This window comes from Dermacentor silvarum, chromosome 7 (assembly GCF_013339745.2).
Source record: "Dermacentor silvarum isolate Dsil-2018 chromosome 7, BIME_Dsil_1.4, whole genome shotgun sequence".
Lineage (NCBI taxonomy): Eukaryota > Metazoa > Arthropoda > Arachnida > Ixodida > Ixodidae > Dermacentor > Dermacentor silvarum.
The window spans coordinates 17,273,600-17,294,539 of NC_051160.1; the positions used below are offsets into that span (position 1 = coordinate 17,273,600).

The window sequence follows — 20,940 nt, forward strand, 5'->3', positions numbered from 1 at the left end:
CGAAAATTATTGCGGTAGAACACCCCTTAGAGGGCATGTAACAACTTCCAGCATATAACCAAAATTTGCTATGTGGCCTGGTGAGGGGCCCTTAAAGAGGGACGCTTTACCTCCGGAGCTCCTGTCTAAATAGATACGAACAAAGAAATAGTTTTACACGACATCCACAGTGCCTAATTCAGTGAGGTTTATTGCAATTTAAGAAAAAAGTAATAACTTACAGGCTTTAGGAAGTAGGTGTTCTATTCACACCATCAATGCTTTTATGTAAATAGTCTGAATACCGGAGGGAAAGAAAAGAAAAAAAATAATCAGTTTTACAACTCTGTAACTTGGTAATAAATCACGATATCACAGGTCTGTCAACTGCACATATTAGAACATCTATAGTGGGGAAAAAAATTATGTATTGCTATGTGCGTTAATTTCTTGTTTTGTGTGCTATGGCAGCACTGAGTAGGCTTTTGATTGTGAGTAGGCTTTTTGCAAAACCCTCGTAAGCATAATAACAGTTTTGCGTAAGCTGTAAACTCTTTTATCAGATTTATCTGCTTGAGGTGCTCCAACAGATGCAGTTTAAAGAGCTGTGATGTCCATTTTTGGCACAGAGTTATGGATTAGTAAACTTAGTCGAGTAATGGAACTGTTGTATGAGCAACAGCTACAAACTAAACTGAAGGTCCTAAAAAATATAATTTTACGTATTGTTTGCAAGGTTCTGTACCATCCTCATACAAGCTGATTCCAAAAAGCATAACACTGTTCTCATCCAATCAATGTTTTAATTATTGACTCTATAGAGTTCAATGGCTAAAAATGATAACACACCCAAACATTATAGCAAGTTTACCACCAAATTTGCAGTGTGCACACTGCCCGACATACGGAACAATGGCATGCAAATAGATGTTGTACAAGTCGGAGAGAACAGATGTTCTGTCGGTAAACTTACATTTTCTGGGGAGAACAACATTGATTCTAATACTATTACTTTCATAGAGCTAGAAACAGATTTGTAATTTTCAAATTTAAACTTTCTTTTAAACGCACATATCGCGGTTTATAATGCATTTCATTGTTTTCTTATAGTATTTCAACTTTGTATAACTGCGCCTGTTATATCGCAGCCACTGCTGTTTATCCTGTGTGTACAGGTATAGGCCAGGATCTCTCAAGCTTCTTGCACAGCTTTTCCCCTGGCCCTCCTCGCAAAAAACATTTTTGTTGCAAATAAACTTTGTTGGATTGGTGCTCTGGAATATACTGCGTGAATGCTCTCGCGTAGAGACAGTGAGCACGATTGCGTCTGTTGCCCAAATGTGCGCTCAATGCGCTGTCTCTTTCCTACAGCAAGGTGTGCTGATCCGGCAGCTACAGGAGCAGCACTATCACCAGTACATGCAGCAGGTGCTCAACCAGCAGCAGCAGCAGCAGCAGCAGACAGCGATGGCCGACGGGGGCGACACGGCCGACGGGCGACCGCCAGCAGATCCACAGCCAGTGGTGGCTAACGGGGGCGATGGCGACACCAAGGGCGAAGAGGGAGACAGCTCGGCTGACGAGGAGTCCACCGAGGAAGGTGGCCAGGGTGTGTGGTGGGCTCTGTATTTTGCATCTCGTGTCTAAAACAAGGATTTGTTTCACTGCCATAGCAGTTAGCCCCGTAACGCCTGAACACAGTTCTACATCGAGAGAAATTATAATGACTTGTTCAGCTTTACTTCTGGCCATGGAGAGTGCATTTATATATAAAAAAAAAGGTTATTCACATCAAAACTTAATTCAACTGAAAACACATTCCATTGCATCAAAAATGTTCCTATAGGCTATTGCCGAATTTCCCGTGCCTAAATACGAATATTGGTGTACCAAACTTGGTGTAGTATATATGATATGTTGGGCATTCCAGGATTGAAAGCTTGAAACAGGCTTTGCTGTTCTGTCCATTGGTCTCTTTCTATTATACTGGGCTGTCTATTTGTGATCTCTGCATTGTTTAATTTGTTTATTAGTTGAGTAGACTTTCGTTTCGTTAACTCTACTGCGGTTAATTTTATCCTGACCAAAAATCCCAGCCTGCACCCATGCATTTATACGGGCCAAACTCTTGTTATTTTGATCCTGAAGCTGGCCCTCGCCGGATAATTCAAACTTGACTGCTTGGCATGCATGCACATGACCCATTAGTGACCCCAGTTATGACCTCAATGGCTGCAGCATCTGTCTTGGTGGGACTAGGGGACAGTGAATACGTTGAAGACACATTATTTCTCTTCGAGAAAGGCAATTTCTTGGCTAGCCCCTGCCAGATTTTCAAGCAAGAATGGCAGTTCCCAATGAATGAGTTCCGTATTTTGTCAATTCTAATGTGGCATCTGTGTAAAAAAAAATTATCCCAAAAATTGCCTTAGTGTTACAGTGGGATACAAAACAGAAACTGCATTCGCAGCATTGACAACAAACTACCGTCAGGCCCAGCGGCATCGCTATTCGCATCACAAGATGTCAACAGAATAAGTTTTTTGAATGGCATACGTAGAATGGCAACGACACGCCAGTTTCAGCTTTTAATTACGAAAGATCATTCAAGAGATGCATTCATTAATGCGAATCTGGCAGTTTCTTTAAGATTATGGCTAATTGTAACTTGCTGCAACCTAAGCCACCTGTAGCCTTTCCTAATGCGCTGAGTGTAAGGGAAGTGAAAGATGAGTGATGCATGTGGTAAACCTTGCTCGGTGTATGCAGCAGGGTCGAAAACAGAACACATTAAAACATGCTGGTGGCAGTGTGAGGCATGGTTGATATTTCCTTTCATCAATGCAGGCACATAAGTGCTCAGAAACCACCACTCTTATGCCTGTTAAATCATCACGAGAGACAAATGGTGCACACCTTTATTCTGGCGAGTAGACAGCTAAAGGAGCAGATTGCATTGGATGTTATTTCCTCTCAAGATCTGCTAGCTGAAGATACAGCTCAGACCACTTACTATATACTATTGTAACCGCTTATCTCACAGGACCGGATGTAATGGGGTCTTTTCTGACTCCCAGTTTATCTCCCAATAGAGCCCAATGTACAGATATTCGCAGGTGTCGCGAATATCCGCACTATAAGCAGTACGTACTGCACTATAACCAAAACAATGATTTTATTGTGATAGCAATTACATGGACACTCCAGGCGCATTTTGCTGTTGCCGTGAGGTTCCGAATGAAGTCCAAGGGCGATAAAATTGTTGCCGTGCGCCGTATGCTGTATGTGCAAGTGAAAGCATGCGAGGATGAGCCAGCGATCGTGGCTCATCTCTTGCACGCTAGGGAGGAAAGCGGGAAGGAACCACGCCATCTTCCGTCACGCGCAAGGTTCCGGGGGTAAGGTAGGAAGCGGAGGGGTCTACTCTAGACAGCCTGGGCGGCTGAGCACGCGCGCCAGGGCCGCTGTATATTGAAAGCCATTTGCGACGGGGAGCATAGTTCGTCGTGTGCTGTGTTTTTGCGGCTTAGTTTGCGCTAATGCGTAACACAGCACGAAGGTCCATTCGCACGCTGCTCCTGCCGCGTTTCCTCACTATAGCGTTTTGACAGCGAGTTTCTGCGGTCATCAAGTGACGTGTGTTCATGCTTGTGCGTGTGTGACACCATGCTTGTTAATGCGCAGAAAGCCATCATGGTGGACTCGCTTTCGTGCACTCCCACCAACGCGTCGTTCTGCCTGCTCCGCACGAGGAATGCTGGGATGTGTGGCCGGCGTGTTGAGAAATAGGAATAGAGCTATTTACATGCCAGCAACGTTGAAGTGCGTCTAACAGTGCCAGACACGCCGGCTGCATCGTGTCGTTGGAGTATAGATGCCGGTTGTTCGCCACTGTGATGCGGAGCTCGGTGCGCGCGCAATATTTCGGAGTATATCTGCGGCTTGAGGGGAGCGTTAGCCATCTCAGTTGACTGCCCAACTTCCAGGCAGCTGCACTGTAACCGATATTTCGTCTCTCGCAACTGCACTATAAGCGATACGCATATACATAGAGTGTTAATAGTGGTCTATACTGTATACACATACCGCTTATAGTGCTGACACGCGAGGCGAAATACGGTTATAATGCGGTCCCTGGAAAATCCTGCAGACAAGGTGAGGCAGCAAGCACGTTCCTCAACGAGGTGCGCTGCGGAGGAGTGATGCGATGCGAGGCAGTGCGAGGTGCAGATATCGCGCATGCGGCCTTGACTCCACGACGCTGTTAGTTGAAACTCTGTTCTGCTAGTTCATCAGTTCGAAAGGTTGTCCACACGTGAGCTTTCACCGTTCCTACCGATATGCACACACAGAAACCTTTGCTATGTGCATTAGCGGTAGTTGCCGGCTGATTGCCTGCGAACCCCAATACACGTGTGTTGCTGTCACTGCAGCCTGTGTGCGTGATCTTGTGCCAGATAAATGTGTATTCGTGTTCTAGTAAAAACATATATCAAGAAGGAGCTTCTCGCAATGGCATGCTGCCCAGCACTCCCACCAGCTAGACCTAACCAGCACCGTTTCATTGGGAATCGGCGGCCAAAGTTCTGGTTTGGTGCTGAGTCAACGAAATGCTTTGCCATGGCTGTACGGCACTTGGAAAGCGGAGGAACCACCTCGCCAGTGAAAGAGAGAGTACATCTCGGTCGTGTGCTTCAATTCTTGACTCGCGCGGCTGCTTGGTCTACTTGTTTTGCACAAGTGCATAGCCTTCGAAAAATGCTGTTTTCGTTATAGTGCAGAAATTAACGACTCTGGAAACTTACGGTATAAGCCGTCTATGCTGTATCGCTCAGTTCTGCAGTGAATGGTTGCTCAGGTGCATCAAGGTCTTTCTCTCAACTGAGCTGGCCATTTTTTTATGTCAAGCTGAATAATTGTATTGACTCCTGACTTGTGCTGTCAGTTGTGTTGCAGCTGAATAATGGAGCACGCATTATTACTACCACTGCAGCGTTGCCGACAATTGCCACGGCATCCATGTGGACCCGCAAGGACATAAAGGAGTTCAAAGACGGCATCCGCAAGGAAGGCAGCAACGGAATCCTAAAGGTGAGGACTGTCACGGCAGGAGTGGCTCATGCAGCTGGCCTGTTTATTTAGTAGCAAGCCTGTTTGTATATGTATCACTATTTACGGCATAATGGAACATAACATACTTGGGCAGCAGTGCTTGTAGAGTCATCTTGTGACACTCAGTTGAACTAGCGCACACTGCCCATTTTCTGCTTAGCTGCTGGTATATACAAAGGCATCAGCAGCAACAGTCATTAATGTATACTGTGAAATACCAAGCATGGGCCCATGTCACAATAATCTATTACTTTTGAACCATTTCAAAAACAAGCAAAGGACACATCAAGTGCCCACACCCCCTATTTTAGGCAAATAGGGGGCATTTGCTCCGAGACCTAGCAAGCGCCCGTCCTTGAATTTTCCACAATTATCTCATAATTTTGAGTGAGCGCTTGCTCAATATTTTATGGTGTTGTCTTTTTTTCCCACCTTCGGCTATAACACTCATAGAACACAAACCTTTCTAATGCATTGTGGTTGGACAAAGGGTCACAAGATGTCTCTACCAGAACCGCTGCTGCTGTTGTCCACATTTGTGGATGTTTAAGGATTCCATAAACAATCCATAAATGGGACAGGCTAAACTCTCCTGGTGTCCTGCAGGTGGGTCATGGCGAAGTGGTGACCGTGCGTGTACCGACGCATCCCAACGGCAACTGTCTCTTCTGGGAGTTCGCGACGGACAGCTATGACCTGGGCTTTGGCATCTATTTTGAATGGACTGCCGAACCAGGCAACCAGATGTCTGTGCACGTCAGCGAGAGTGAAGAAGAAGATGAGGAGGAAGAAGGTGAGTGGCTCTGATCTGTTTGAAGAAAACTTATTTTATTGCATTGTTGTGATGGCAAAGAATGCTGCACTGCCAAGACTGAGTTAAGAATCTCTTTTATTGGGCAGACTTGTGCCCAGAAATACGAGCGAGCAACACTCAAATTGCAACGATAGCGGCGAGAAGTCATTAAACAGCTTGTGACAAGCACTACATATGAGGGAAAAAAAAAAAAAAGGCTCCACTCCCACAAAATTTTCTTTCAAATGGAATAGAAAGCCATCAAAGTATTGAAAACCTGCTATAAATAAAGCTCGTTATCGCTGCCCGATGGTTAGATTGAGCATTCAACATTTTTGTTTTTTTTGCAGTCACAACTGTTTGTGATTTCCATTAGCGCTGCGTTTGAATGTTTGATATTAGCCTTTTTTCGAGCACTGGCAGACCTTTTCAATTTTTGCTCAGCCACGTAATATTGAAGTAACTGCGCAAGGTAGTGCTGTCCAAAGGCCACAATAGCGACTGACAACATGGGTGGGGGGGGTGGGGTCAATTGCTTGTGCCCTCACCTCGTTTTTGTTTTGGACGTCATGAGTCATATTTATTGAAATTGGTGTCGAATGTCCAACACTATCGCAGGATGTGATTCTTCATACATGACATAGGCTTCCATTTGTGACATAGCATTCTCAAGCTCCTACACCTCTTGCACTGTGAAGTGACCGTTTTCGGCACCATGTGGCAGTCAGTGTAGGTACCATCAACAGTAATGCTTGTTGCTGGGCTGGTCGGGTTCATACTGTACTACAGCCATTTCCTTAGTGGAAAACTACAAAAATAAGGGCAGGAAGGGACAAGGTGAGCAGTCACCTTGTTCCTCCCCTTATTTTTGTTGATTTGTGCTACGTGGCCATAGTCCCTATGGCCTGTAATACCGTCAACAGACAATGCTTCGTTTGTAGTGCAGCTTTTAGATGTAACAAACACAAAGGGAAACATGATAAATGGGAAGCTAATGTATGCATCCCTATGGGAACCAAACAGGACCACCGTTTCAAAGTGGAAGAGCTGGTAAAGCACAGCAAACAGGAACCAGTGGTGGAACTGCTGCTACATTTGCTCCGAACTGCTACAGATAGCAAATCTTGCTACTTGTTGCTACAAAAGCCTCACTTTAACAATGCCTGATCCTGAGAGTCCTGCTGTAGGTCTGGTGGTGATAATTATGAAAACAAAACCAGAACTTATACGTACTTTCATTGCTTTATTACAGCCTATGTATGGTTGTGCATCGGCATTTTCAGTAAAGAATCTGCATCCGCATGTTGATTCGTGAGAAGAACAAAGCAGGGTGCATCGTTCCCGCCCTTGCGAGTGTGGCGATTCAACTAAGCCACACATCTCAGAGCAGCAAAAGGTCGCCCACAAGCAACAGCAGCAGCGACTAAATGTGGAGGCATCAGTAGAGAGCACAAAACGCAATAGAAACTCGGGTGATTCTGATTTGCCAGGAAAAAAAGGCAGATGAGAATCTTCGTGATGAAATCAAATGACCAAAACAGGTGCTGAACTCCTTTCATAGGGATTAAAAAATGTTGCTACGACATCGAGAGCAGCGAGACACTGTTGAAGAGCCAGAAGAGGCTCTCAGAAGTAATTGCAAGCCTGGAGTCTTTCAGAAATAAGAAATAAAACTGTCTAGTGTACTAACGTTGTATGCATAATGAGATTCTACTTTCTGTGCATCTAGTACTACAGTTAAACCTGCTTATAACGAACCTCCATATAACGAATTCCTGGATATAACAAAGTTTTTGTATTACCCGCCGTGACTCCATAGAAGCGCATGTATTTGAAACCTCTAAGTAACGAAGTGGCAGCGGGAGACCCCCTCGATATAACGAATTTTCCCCGCCGACAACCTAGAGATTTCGCCCCAAATTTTGTCATTTTTGCGCGAGCAGCAACCGAAAGCACCTTCTCTGCCGCGCTGGAATGCGAAGCGGCGGCGGTGCGGAGTGCTTCGGCAAAGAAACGCGGGATATTGACCTTGTCTGCAGTTCGCTTTGAAGATAAGCCCGCGCAGGTGCACACTTTTTCCACATTGCAGATCACTTTCAAGATAGGGCGGCCGCTGCCGAAGCAAACGCCTCCCCCGCCGTGCCTAGCGCAGAAGCGCACTTCCGCCCCCCTCTTCCTCACGCGCGCGAGATTGAGTCAGCTGACCCCCGCAAGCTTTCACTCACACACACAGCGTACGGCGCGCGGCGACGATGTTGCCGTGTTTGGACTTTACAGGGAACCTCAAAGTGACGTCCACGGGGACGGCACAAATGCGCTTCGCAAGAAAATGTGCTTCTGCGCGGTTACTACTCCGACGAATGGATGGATGGATGGATGAGGCTGAACCCTTTAAATCGGGCGGTGGCATACGCCACGTAGCCATGACTATAGCATGACTATAGTCATAGTCATGACTATAGTCATGCTATGATTATAGCATGACGGCGACAGCGAATTCGCACCCCCTACCGGCAGCTTCTCCGCGTTACTGGGAACTTATCTCGAAGGCCATACCTTTGTGCGCGGCAATCGGCAGGAAAATACGTCATGGTGGCCATGTTGTTAGTTCACTATCGCTGGCGACCTGTCGTCCGGGCGTCGCAACTCGAGAATCGAACGTCTGCACACATGAAATTTTGCCGATTTTGTGCCTGTGCATGTAGAACAAGAAAAATAGTACGCACTAACCATTTGGTGGGCATTGAGCGACTACGGCTTAAGCGGTCAGCCAATACATAGGGTTCAATGCGGGCTGGGTGGGGGAATCTTCGCGACTACGTAAACCGCAATTACGCATTAAGTGGGTACGTATTAACTAGGTTTGACTGTACTAACCTTACTTCGTATAGCTGTCTGCTAATTTGCTGTCGCAATCACAAAGACCTTTGCCTTTTGGGCGAAACTGGGACTTTTTGGTCATCGCAACTTTATTGGGGGTAAATCTTGAGCGATAGTACATACGGTAAGCGTTTCTTTTTCCAATTTTTGTGCCGAACCTGCATATAACGAAATCCTCTTTATAACAAAGTTTTTCGGGAATTTGTCAATTTCGTTATATCCAGGTTTAACTGTAATCTGTCATTTCTCTATTGCCACCGTCCTGTAAGCTGCTTGCTAAATGGTACATTTCATAACTTCGTAACTCATGACATGGCATCTTTAATTAAAGATTGTTTTAGAACATTTTCTAGGTGCAAGTTTGCACGATTTTTAAGAGTCGCGGAGCTGGTCTTGCATTGTTTTGTATCATTTACCTCTCCAAAATGCCTTGCAACAAAAGCGAAAGTGTCACAGTGAAGTGAACAAAGTCAAAGTGAACAGTCAAAAAGCCTTTTGGCTGTTCCACCAATGAGGAACGCATCAACAAGGTTCTGCTGTGTATGTGATGTTTGAATTTCATCTGTGCATTTCGACTGGCAATGCTTGGAGCAAATCTGAGGCACTTATTTGCGCCCTCCATATTGCAGAAGAGCGCTCTGCAGAAGGCGGAGACGTGGAGAAAGGCTCGCAGGGGGACCCCCATGGCTTGACCCACCAGTCCTCGATGAGCCTGGTGATTCCGGTGTTTCGCCGTGACTGTCACGAGGAGGTGTACGCCGGCAGCCACTTGTACCCCGGCCAGGGTGTCTACCTCCTCAAGTTCGACAACTCCTACTCCCTGTGGCGCTCAAAGACCCTCTACTACCGCGTTTACTACACACGATGAGCCCCCTCGCGCTGGCAGCCCACCACAAAGACGCGACCGTTGCCGAGTGCCCGTGCCGACAACCTGGGCAGCGTGACGAGCTAAAGCGTTAGGAAATGTTTCGGCTGTATTTCTTTTTTTTTTCTCTTCCTCCTCTCCTGTTTCGTCTTGACAACAGAAATGGCATTGGAGGACTGTTTATAACACGCCACCACCACATGTATATCACCCGAAAGAAGCAAACGCTGAAACGTTAACTGATGTTCGTTGTACGAGGCTTGCTGATTGCGTTCAAGTTCAAGATTTGAAATCTGTCTTGGCTGACAGGGCAGGGTGAACTGGACTAGAGTAGCTTTTCGCTTACGACACAAAGCAAAAAGATGTGGGATACGATTTATTCCGTAGCTGTGCGGCTGATGGGACACTACTGGCCATAATAGAGCGCAAAAAAAAAAAAGTGATTGTACCGGTGATGGACTAGTTGCGAGACAGAGAAAGTGCAGTGCCACGAGTTACTAAAACACCCAAAGCATGACAAAAGTTTAGACACAAAAAGAATATACGTTTATTTTTCTCTGAAAGCTTTATTCTGCCCGAGAGAGACTCGTGGAAGCGCGAAATTTCAAATAAAATGTGCTAGGGCTGGTCAAGAAGCCTCGTTTCTGGTTGACCCTGTGCTTTCGTTGTCACTGACATGCCTTGGGGAAAGTTTTCGTTTTGTTGTAGAAGAATGGTGAAACAGTCATCTAGTGTAAGTGGAGTGCTAACGGGCGACGACTAAGAGTGCAGTGTTGTTCCTGCATTCTTTCCTAGTTGTCCGTTTGCATGCTTTTTATTTTCTGTCATGCTTCACCGAGGTCTAGTGCCTCCAACAAACAGCACAGCTCTGTGGTAAGGGCAATGATTCGTCGCTGACGCTTCTCGTCGTTGTTCCTGCTGCTGTGCCTAAGAGCCGTGCGGCTTTCGATGTCATTGTAGTAAACATGATTGTGCCGCCTGGTTTGTGCTAATAGGGACAGTCCAGTTCTGCCACAGCCCCAGCCTAATCCAGTGCTTCTCTACACTTTCGTTTATATGTCATTTCATTTAACGAATCAAAAAGGTTTCTGATTGGCAAAGAAAATCAAAGGCAACGTTTCTTCTTCTCACGAGTCTTGCACCCAGCATCAGTAAACGACGTCGCGGGTTCCGAAGCCACTTTATCTGGAAAAGTGGTGCCTCTTTTGCCTGGCAGCTCATACGCCACACTTTCACCATGTGCCACTTCACCTCCCTGCTCACGTGGTGCAGTCATGTTGTGCCAGCAACACCATTCGTTCCGCACTGCACAGTTCATGCCAGGGTCCACATTCTCCAAAGATCACTTTCCGATACTCTTGCGTGTCGTGGCACCTAGCGCAATGCCTCTTTAGGACATTGAACAGAACCACTTGATGAGCTAACCAACATTCATTCACTGTAGGCATACTGTTGGACCTCTAAATAATTATCGGATTTAATGAAGTAAATTTTACATGTTTCTTGCATATGTTGACATGAAACAAACGATTATCGGATATAACTAAGGTACCTTGTACCAAATCTGACTTTGTTGATAACGGGATTTGACTAGGTGTCTCAAAAGTTATAGGTCCAGATTATGATCTCCCTACCCCCCCAAAAAAAGTAAAATAAGAATTCTATACCAGCACATCCCAGCATGCATACGTGCACAAATCCCAACCATAGTGCAGCAAGTATGTGATTAAGGGGTAAGGTGGGAAACATTAAGGTTCCTTTGGTGGTGTAACACGAAAGCACTGTTTTCTGTGGTTTTGAAAGTGTGTGCACTGAATTCCCGCAATCTCGCTGTTACCGCAGAGAGTTTGAATATAAGCATAAGTTGTAGATGATATCGGTTAACAGAAACTTAATAGGCATCAGACCAAGGAAATTTTGGGCAGGGGGTTTCAGTGCCATGGGTGGCTATGGGAAAACTATGTGCCTCCCCTCCCCACCATATTGCAGTAGTGCACAAAGAGATATTATATTGTGGTTTTTCTGTGACGAGTACATTAATGACAATTAAAAAGCCATGAGTCGGTCTTTTTCGATATTGTCCTACAGCGTACACATTTTGTGCTGTTGGGGGGGCGATGATGCACAACGGTACGTTTATTTTGCTGCTTTTTTATGGTGCTCACTGTTGCCCGCATTCTCCAGTTGATGGGCTAGTGCATTTCACACGAGTGTATATGTGCTTTTCTCTTTTATCCCTTGTCATTACACTTGGAGCCCCAGCTAGGCTAACCTTCTCCAGTTGTCATTAAACTAATCTCGCTCTCGTGTGCGTGAGCTTTGTGACATACTGATTGATGTACAGTTTGCTTGTGATACATTTTTGGAATAGGCAGGTTTTGCAGACGATGGGACTGGCTATGTGGTGTGAATAATGCGGTGGCGAGTGTTCAAGAGGCTATTGCCCGAGGCTAGCAGTATGGGCTGATGCAGCAACAGGCTCACCAGGCTGAAAATGTTAAATAGGATATCTTTTTGTTCACTTCTGTATGTATGTGGGAGCTGATTAGACCATTGAAAAAAAAAAAGAGTGAAATCGACACACGTGCAACATTTTAGCAACTGCTGTAAGCATGGTTGTGGAAAGATATTCATCAGCATTGCGCTTTCTGAACATAATTTTCTAGGTCTCTCTCGAAAGGAAAAACTTATGACAAAGAGCTTTTTGGTTTCTTCCTGCAGGTGTAGAATGGAATAGGAGAAACAGCAGCTGCGATATTGTTAACTGAAAGGCACAAGTAAGGCCTGTATAATTTGCAGCCAGGGCTTCGCAAATGGCCGTGTAAGGGTAAACGCTGAAGCTGTATATATCGCATCAAGTTCTTCATGTGTAGATGTATTGTGTTTGCAAAATTATCAATGGCTTTGATGCCACAGCCATTTCCTTGCTGCTTAGTGTACTGTTAAAATTTATGCTAACAAGCTTTTCTTCTTTTGTTGAGCCATCGTACAAAGGCAGACAGTGGTGCTTCACATGGCAGATAGTAGAGCGAATAGCTTGGCGTGTCATTTCTTGGAAACCCAATTTCGGTTACGTACACACTGGGTAATATGTTCATTATGCATACTATGCTATGTTGTGCTAAACATTGTGCAAATAGGAGTACTACACGGTATACATGATTCTTCCAGCTAAAGAGCTTGCTCATTCGCACTCAAATTTCATGCACTGGTAGTAAGTATTTCGCAGTGCACGAAGTTTAATGCCAAGTTTGGGAGCACTATTTGTTTGTTTAGTTCAGAATAAATTCAAAGTATGCATTCTCCTGTGGTTACACCAGACAAAAGACATAGAATGCAGGGGAAATGGAACGTCGGCACCAAATGTAGTGAACGAAACACAGCACGCCGTATTTATAAGAGACAGCGTCTCGCTGTTCCATTGCAGCAAAACAGACTGTTGTCTGTCTAGCATCACCACAGACGAGGCATACTTGACTAATGCTGCATGAAACGGGCAAGTGATGCACCCAAACGTGGCAGCAAACTGCGTGCACTGCGACATGAAACCAACAGTTTAGCTGAAAGGGTAATGCATACATAGTGCTCCTGTTGATGCAACATTTGGTACATGAGGTGCTCAACATGCGCCATCACAGTTGTGGAAAGTGCAATAGCAATCAGGGCATGCTGCATACTTCATATAATCGTAGTTCTCCAATCATACCAAACCGAAGCTACTCTGAGCTCCAGGTATCAGTATGAGGGGTCAGGGGGGGTGATAGGGTCTAATTATCTGATCAACAAGGGAGCAACAAAACTGAACTTCACTTCAACGCATTGATCCACCGTATCGCATGTGATCAGAGCAGCAAGTTCCCTTAAACATTGAAGGTGCCGATTGGAAATGCTGTTTACCTTGTTTCGCTCATAGTGCATTTACAGATATAAATCTTTTGTTCTTGTTGTGCTCAGGAGGGAGGCGGCGTCTTGTGCATAGCAACAATTGCCAGACCTATGTGCTTTAGTCAATCGCTACTCTGTCTGGATACCAGAACGTGGGGATTAGGAGGTGCTATGATTAAAGAAATTTGCTTGAGTGGCAAGTACTACAAGAACGTAACCCATGCACTGAACTCATAAACGCCTGTGTATATTCAGGGCAGCGGTTCTTCAAGAAGAAGAAATCGAGGGCATTTAAGGAATTTTGTAGCCCTAAAAAATAAATTTCAGGGACAAGTGAAACGTTGCTTTGGATGGTTTGAAAACTACTGTTAGCAACAAACTGGTTCTTGTTACCGACAAATGATTGCTAAATGTGAAAAAGGGGTTACCTATCAAACTGCTAAAAAGTTGCTATTACAGTATATGATGAACTTGGTTTTCGAATGTGGCATATATTTTGTTAAAATTAAAGGGCCCCTTACCATGCATATACATTACAGACGGGCGTAGTGTACTGACCGTGCTGTGACAATCGTGTCTGCAAAGTATTGCACCAGTATACGCCACCAAACCAGCTGAAATTTCCAAAAGCCTGTGCACTCTTCATCACAGTGGGGCCGGGCCATTTGCACCACCAGAGAGATGTCACATGCGTGTTGCATTCAGCACACAAATAGCCACGTCAGGACGACCCTATCGAAAAAAGCCTATATACCCATATATCCATTAATTTTATATAAAAACCTCTACGTTCCTCTATATCATATGGGCCAAGTCCCATGTGTTCCCATGGGAACATGGTTTCTATGTGGGATCCCCAGATGTTCTTGTATGGGACATGTTCCATATGAGAACATAGGTGCTTTTGTAGAATCCCCATTTGTTCATGTGGTATTATTGGATATTGGGGCATATAATGTTGCCTTTCTTTCGATTGGGGAACAACTCGGGGAATCCTGTGAAACACGGGAGCACACATAAACGCATCTGCAAATACAAGTCGCACAGCAAGAAGCGAGGAAAGATGAGGATCGTGACAAAAGAAGCGGGCTCCAATATGGGAGGCAGGAAAGGAGCACCGATTACGGCTCCTAGTCGGGGCATCGAGAGAGAACCTATGCTACAGGGAAGGTAGCCAGACTCCTCATACCGTTGCTTTCGATGTTTGATTTGTTACATCTAAAATACCACTAAGGATCAACTTGTGCTCAATCCATACGCCTGTTGCATAGCATGTGGTTGTGCGAAAAATTGCACATGTCGCAAACAGATGCACAAATTTTGGTTTACACTGCTTGTGCAGACCCAGTGTAAACCGAAATTTGTGCACCTTTGTGCAAAAAACTACACAGTCGTGCGAAAGCGCGAGTCGGCCCTAAACACTTTTCAAATATTGTTGCAGTAGAATGCTCCCTAGGTGATGCTTTAAAACATCCAGTGTATACCTGAAAACGAGGCCTGGAGAGGGGCCCTTTAAGGACAAATTACCAACAAAATCCTTCGAGCTTTGCAAAAAAATACAGAACGCAAGGATTTTAATACACTTTACAATGTTTAAGGACATTAAGAATGTTAATCTGAATGTGGTGCTTTATATTTGAAGGCTTCAAGGACAGCTAGAAACCCCTCAAGCTTTCGCTCTTGGGCAACACTGAGCCAGTTCATCATTGCCGAAAGCACTTTTTTTCTTTCTTTCAGCATTTTTTTTTCGTTTGTATATACTAAACTAAGCTCACCTGTGGATTTGTGATTGCCCAAAGAAGCTGGCACAAAGCGTTACTTGTACAATTACTGTTGAAATTTTTATTCTACGATGATGGGGCCAGTTCACTGGGAGAGCCCTCGGGTTGAATATGCAAAATACTGGAACCTGGGTCTCAACTGCTCTGAGCATTGTTTGCTTTGCTAAGTGGTTGTATACCAGCTTGCGCGCTGAGTAATACTGCACGACATAAGTGCAGCATGAGTAAGTTATTACCAAATGATTTTGTACGCCTGGATGGTTTGTGTGGTTTCAGAAATTTGCTAGCCTGCATGAGTGGTGCAGGTTTTACTATACTAACGAGAGTGACACAGAACGACAGCTTTGCTCTCATCTTGTACAAAAAAAAAAAATTAATAAATAGCTTTACTGAGTGGCTTTTGCAGTGCTCTTCTTCTTGTCTTTCTTCTTGAGTCCATCAATGTTTCCTTTGAGGAGGTTGGCGTATGCCTGCAGGAAAACATTTCAACTGTGTACAGGATTCTCATGCCACACTCGACACTAACATGGTACAGTTTACTTTCATAAACTCGATTTTCATGGGACCGACAAAATTGATCGAATTATCCAGCGGGCGAAATTTAAAATAAGGTGCGTAAAAAAACGTTGAAACACAAACCACTGCTTCATTTTGGAGTTAAACATGTCTCCGACGCATTCACTGTCCCCTTAAGCGCCACCCGTTGAGACATCAAGAGCACTGACAATAGTGTTCATGTTGGTGTGATTTAGCATTTGTCTCGGCAAGTGCACTGCCTTTAGAATGATCCTAACCACACCAATACATCCAGAACCGTCAAGACAGACGCCACTATCGGGGTCAATATTAAGGTCAAGGTGCATGCGTGCTGACCAATCATGTGGCAAAGGCCAATTTCAGGATCGAAATAACAAGTTTGGATCTATAGAAATGAATTGGTGCCGGTCAGCACCTTCGCTCGGAATCGAATTAACGGTAGTCTACTTATTTTGCCGGACTAATTGGTGCATATTGTCAGGTTCGGCCAGTGTAATGTTTTACACATGGACAACAGTAAAGAGAACACTGCTGAATAATTAACAATGAATTTATTAAAGGGATGAAGAAAATTATATAGAATGAATAAAAAAAAAGAGTCTATAGAAAGCAGCAAAAATGAAACTGCGCCATCTAAACGATATTCTTATCTGAGGCTTGTCCACATGAACATACTCCATTCTTGGATAAGGCGAACAATGGCATGCCAAGAAAGGCAGGAGCTGCATTTCTTGAGGCCATGGCTATGCACAAGAACGTCTTTCTCATGGTTGGGTGCAGTACAAGGGGTGAAAACGAAGAAAGCGAGACTGAGGCAGTGTTTGTCGATGCGCTTTCTTCGTCTTCATCTTTTGCACTGCTCCCAACCATGAACCTAAACCAACTTGCCCAATGCGCTGCTCTTCTGAATATAATTTAAATGCAGAATTCCACTTTTCCTGTTTTAGAGACTTTTTTCTTTTCTTTTTTCGCATTGCTTAAGTTTCTGCATCCATTCAACAAAACTTAATTAATTAGCAGTGTTCTCATTTTCTTTCTGTCTGTACAGTTGACACACTACCTTTCATCAGAGCATGTCAACAATTATGCAAACACAGGCGTTCACAATTCGCAGGTTGGGTTGGGAGCAACCTTTCAACCCAACAACTCGCTGCGTTCAGAACCAGACCATAGATGTTCAGGAAACGTTGATGGAGGAAAATCAACAGCTGCAACCAATCGAATGCCACGAAGATGACGAAGCTACAGGTCGACAATCTTATTGTTTACCGTTCATTTCATGAACCATGGGTGGTAATTTAGGGATTTAGTTTATTGTTTATTTTCTTGCTTATTTAAGATTAGTTGTCTTGTTATGGCAAACTGAAATGTCTTACATGATGATAAGAGGTGTAGGGAAGCATACATGATACACTTTCTGGTCACAGTCATACAATCTGAAGCTGCCCCCTTTAACCCTACTAAAGACTGCCAACATACAGCAGCAATACCACTGGTAGTGATGACCAAGTTAACAAGCTGATCAAAGTAGTTTTAGGACTACCTTAGTTTCACATGTTATGCTCCTAGTAACAAATTTTAAATCTATGTCACATTATAGGTATAGTTCACCTTTTTTACTGAGGTATACATAGCTGTCAAAACTGTTACCCAAGACTTCACCTTTGCTAAATCAAGCCACTACAGCAAAATTATGTGGTCACTAGCACCTGATTTCTCTTTACTTAATGCTTTAAATGTTTCGCCCCCATTCTAGCGAAGAACTTTTTTTTTTCGACACAGCTTGAAGGTGAAGGCAGTCAAGTACACAAGGCAGTAAAGAGATCAATGGGCAGTAATCGTGTACGTACCAGTTGAAACCTGTTGACGTCCTTGGCGTTAATCTGAAAGCATAAATGTACGTTGTTGATTTTAAACATCGGCAAGACCAGTAGCAGTATGAACTATGCACTGTTGCCTGCTCACCACTGTGCTGATTTTGTTTGGCCCAGCATGTGCTCTGAGTAGGCACTTGTACTCCGCTGGTGGCTGGATTGGATTGGCAGCGAGTTTCTCTTGCCGCGGCTTTGGCTTGGTTTTGCCGTCATCTGCACAAGTTCCACATGGTGCTTGCGTTACAAAGTGTATACACTTGTCAGCAAAATCAACAATAACAACGTGTGCCACAAAAATGTTGTTTCCTGGCTTCCTCAGACTGCACGCAACACCGACTACAGTCGGTGATTAGAAGCCAGTGCTATAGACCTTTTTCCTGATTACAAACAGACCCTGGAGAGCTTCTGGCTTTGCCCACTGAGAGAGCCTGCTGACTAAGATGATGTCGACGAGTTGCCATAATTAGCCAGTACAGAAAAACAGGAGATTTTCAGCACTTTTCCTCTCCAGCTAATCGCAATCTGACAAATCAATTTTGTCTCAAGTTACACAAAATGTTATACATGTTTGTACTTTAGGCGTGCGGTACATTACTTTTGTAGCCTTAGCTACACTGGCCTAGCCAAGCCCGTTTCGCGCGGCACATCAAGAGCCGTGCTGCGCATGCGCAAGGATCAGTGATGTCACACGGCTTGCGCACCGGAGCCACCGGAGCCGGCACCCCTGCGCATTCCAGAGGAGTGACGTCGTAGCCGTGGTAGACGCACTGGCGCCGGCGCTCGCTCGCTGTGCAGTCGCCGTCTGACACTGCGCTGGAGTCGCTGCGCTTCTGACTGGCGTTTGCAAGTGTGGTATAGCCATGGAGAAGGAGAGCGCAAATGCTGCTCAACAGCGCAGAAGAACGGAGAAGCTTGACTCATCGGATCCCGAAGTAGTTGCCTGGCAATTAGCGGTTGAGCGTAGGAGACAACCAGGAAAGCTAAGAATAATCAGCTGAACCTTTGCTAACGCTACGTATATCCTGGCATAGCTGAGCTAAGCCACTGCAACTTTTTTTATTTGAAAGCGTAAGAGATTTCCCATATGCTAAGCAAACCTGAAAACACTTTTTTTCTCTAGCATATAGTAGACTGATAGGCCATGCGTTCGGTGCTGGCTCACTTCTGCCATGGCGTTCATATACCACGATGCTGTTGGCACAACCAACATAACTAAGCTTCACGACGACACGCATCAGGATCTTAGATTGTGTTGGGCTGCCAGTGTGGTAGCCTCGTGCTTATGTAGAGTGAGCGGACTGCTCTTTAAGCCGTGAGTCAAGAGTTGACTTTTTCTAGTCTACGTACTGGTTTTGTCCTGCTTGCCGTATTATCGTAACAACAAGCCTAACTAACAACATTTGAACAGTGCCATAACAAAGTCACATCCAACATGAAAATACCTTTGTTACATTTGTCCCTTATAAGCATGTATTTCTTACACCCCGATATTGACAAGAAACATTTTAGATTTAGTTTGGTATGTAAATACAACAAAGAAGACAACCTGAGACAGTTTGTTTCTGCGCTGTAGTTACTTCCGCCGGGAAGCTAGTGGTATGGTACATCTGAACCACCAGTTTAACCTTTCCTGCCTGTCACACCATCCCCTCTGCCTCGAAAACTAAGAGAACAGCTCCTATCCCCGTATTTTATTAAAGGCATGTTATCTTTCTCTCTCAACAAGGTTAGCACAAGATGTCTATTTCATTAAACAGCTTAGGTGCACTTGTCTAGCTACTAAGGCCAACACCATAGTTTCATACACTGATAACTAGAAAGTTCTGGTGCTGCGTCATTTACTGGAGTTTGCCAGGCGAAAAATTGAGCTTCTGCAACTTTGCATGACTTTGCTGAGATAGCACAATGTGGCTTTCTGTGTTGTTCGTTGTGATTCTGCTGTACTGTGTGCGTGCAAATTTTTTATTTTTTTTCTAGAGAAGCTGAGTGTTTCATATCACAACCAATTTATTCTATACAGCAATTTCAGGCAGTTAAATGTCGCTGCATGTTTCAGTATGCATTTTACTTGATCTAGCTCACATTTAGCCATAAAACTTGCCACGAGTAATATTTATATTTTAACTTTTTTGAAGCTAAATGAAGCTAATTACAGCCATACAAAGCGATTAAGTTAAAACCAGATATCGAAGTTCGGGCGAATCAAGCGTTGTACAGGCGGCCTTAGTGGAAACTTGTCAAAACTTTATGGTTGCAACCTGCACGTGCCAGCACTGCCATCGAGCTTCAGAAACTCGTACAGGTGGTTCACATAACTTCAAGCATTGCTCACGACACACAATATAGTAGCACGGTTGTGTCCTACATGTTGCGGCTTCGAGATTCACTGTACCACGATACAATCAGGCAAGTGCAATTTGATTTATTGTTCTAAAATCCCTTGTCACACATACAGGACGTCGTCGAGCGACAATGCTCCAATGAAAACAATCAGCCATTCGGCCCGGCGCGCCGACTCGGGTCGACCAACTTACATCTTTTCATGGTGATGTAGACGGAACCACTGCTTCTGTACTTTTGGAACAACTTCGTCAGTTCGCTGAGAAACTGCAGACACAGAGAAATAGACAGGTCAGAAACACCGGCTACCGAAAGCAGGTTGCGACTGGCGCAACCTACGCGCATGCATGCATTTCAACTCCGGATCAGACGCCTAGTTCTGAACATACTGCACGAAAGAAATAGTAGCATTTGCGGTTACTCATTGATCTGCGATAGCGATAATAGAGCGATTAAAAAACACTAACCGATTCATTCTCGAGTAACACCATAGTGTACCAAGTACTAATCCAAGCTCCGCAGGCACAACACTAGCGGAAGACGCGTGAAGACCGAAAGGAGAGTAGTCAGGTGAGTGAGCGAGTGCCTTTAGGGCCATCATCATCGTCATCGTACGTCAAGACATATTTTTGTTTTGTGGTTAATAAATACAAAAAAATAAGATTTGTGCAACACGTACGGTAAATTTAAATGCTTGAAACGTTTTCTTCTGTGTTCAGTGTCAGTTGTATACGTCACCAACAACAATAATGCTAATCTTGAAGGCCATCCTCTTGCGTACTACGAATGCCTTGTTAGCTTTAGCTTCTGCAATCGCTTCTGGCACTTGAAGACGGCAAAAGCATAGATACTGAGATTTGTTTTTGTTATGCATAGAGCGCCGTCGTTGAGGCG

At 44.5% G+C, this 20,940-nt stretch overlaps 2 protein-coding genes across 2 annotated transcripts in view; one reads left to right on the top strand and one right to left on the bottom strand.

Annotated features, from left to right (window-relative positions):
* LOC119457632 (Golgi resident protein GCP60) overlaps window positions 1–15,693 on the top strand; it is a 30,910-nt gene extending 15,217 nt beyond the window's left edge. Inside the window, exons 6-9 of the mRNA XM_037719264.2 lie at window positions 1,351–1,588; window positions 4,973–5,070; window positions 5,698–5,884; window positions 9,394–15,693. Of these exons, the coding sequence (XP_037575192.1) occupies window positions 1,351–1,588; window positions 4,973–5,070; window positions 5,698–5,884; window positions 9,394–9,632 (762 nt within the window). The 3' untranslated portion in view covers window positions 9,633–15,693. The remainder of the gene's footprint in view (window positions 1–1,350; window positions 1,589–4,972; window positions 5,071–5,697; window positions 5,885–9,393) is intronic.
* Window positions 15,660–20,667, bottom strand: LOC119457634 (signal recognition particle 14 kDa protein). Its single transcript, XM_037719266.2, has 5 exons — window positions 20,514–20,667; window positions 20,241–20,313; window positions 17,798–17,919; window positions 17,683–17,715; window positions 15,660–15,765 (listed from the first exon to the last, which is right to left on the bottom strand). Exons 1-5 carry the CDS (start codon window positions 20,535–20,537, stop codon window positions 15,682–15,684), a joined length of 336 nt encoding a protein of 111 aa, XP_037575194.1. The 5' UTR covers window positions 20,538–20,667; the 3' UTR covers window positions 15,660–15,681.
* Between the last annotated feature and the right edge of the window lie 273 nt (window positions 20,668–20,940).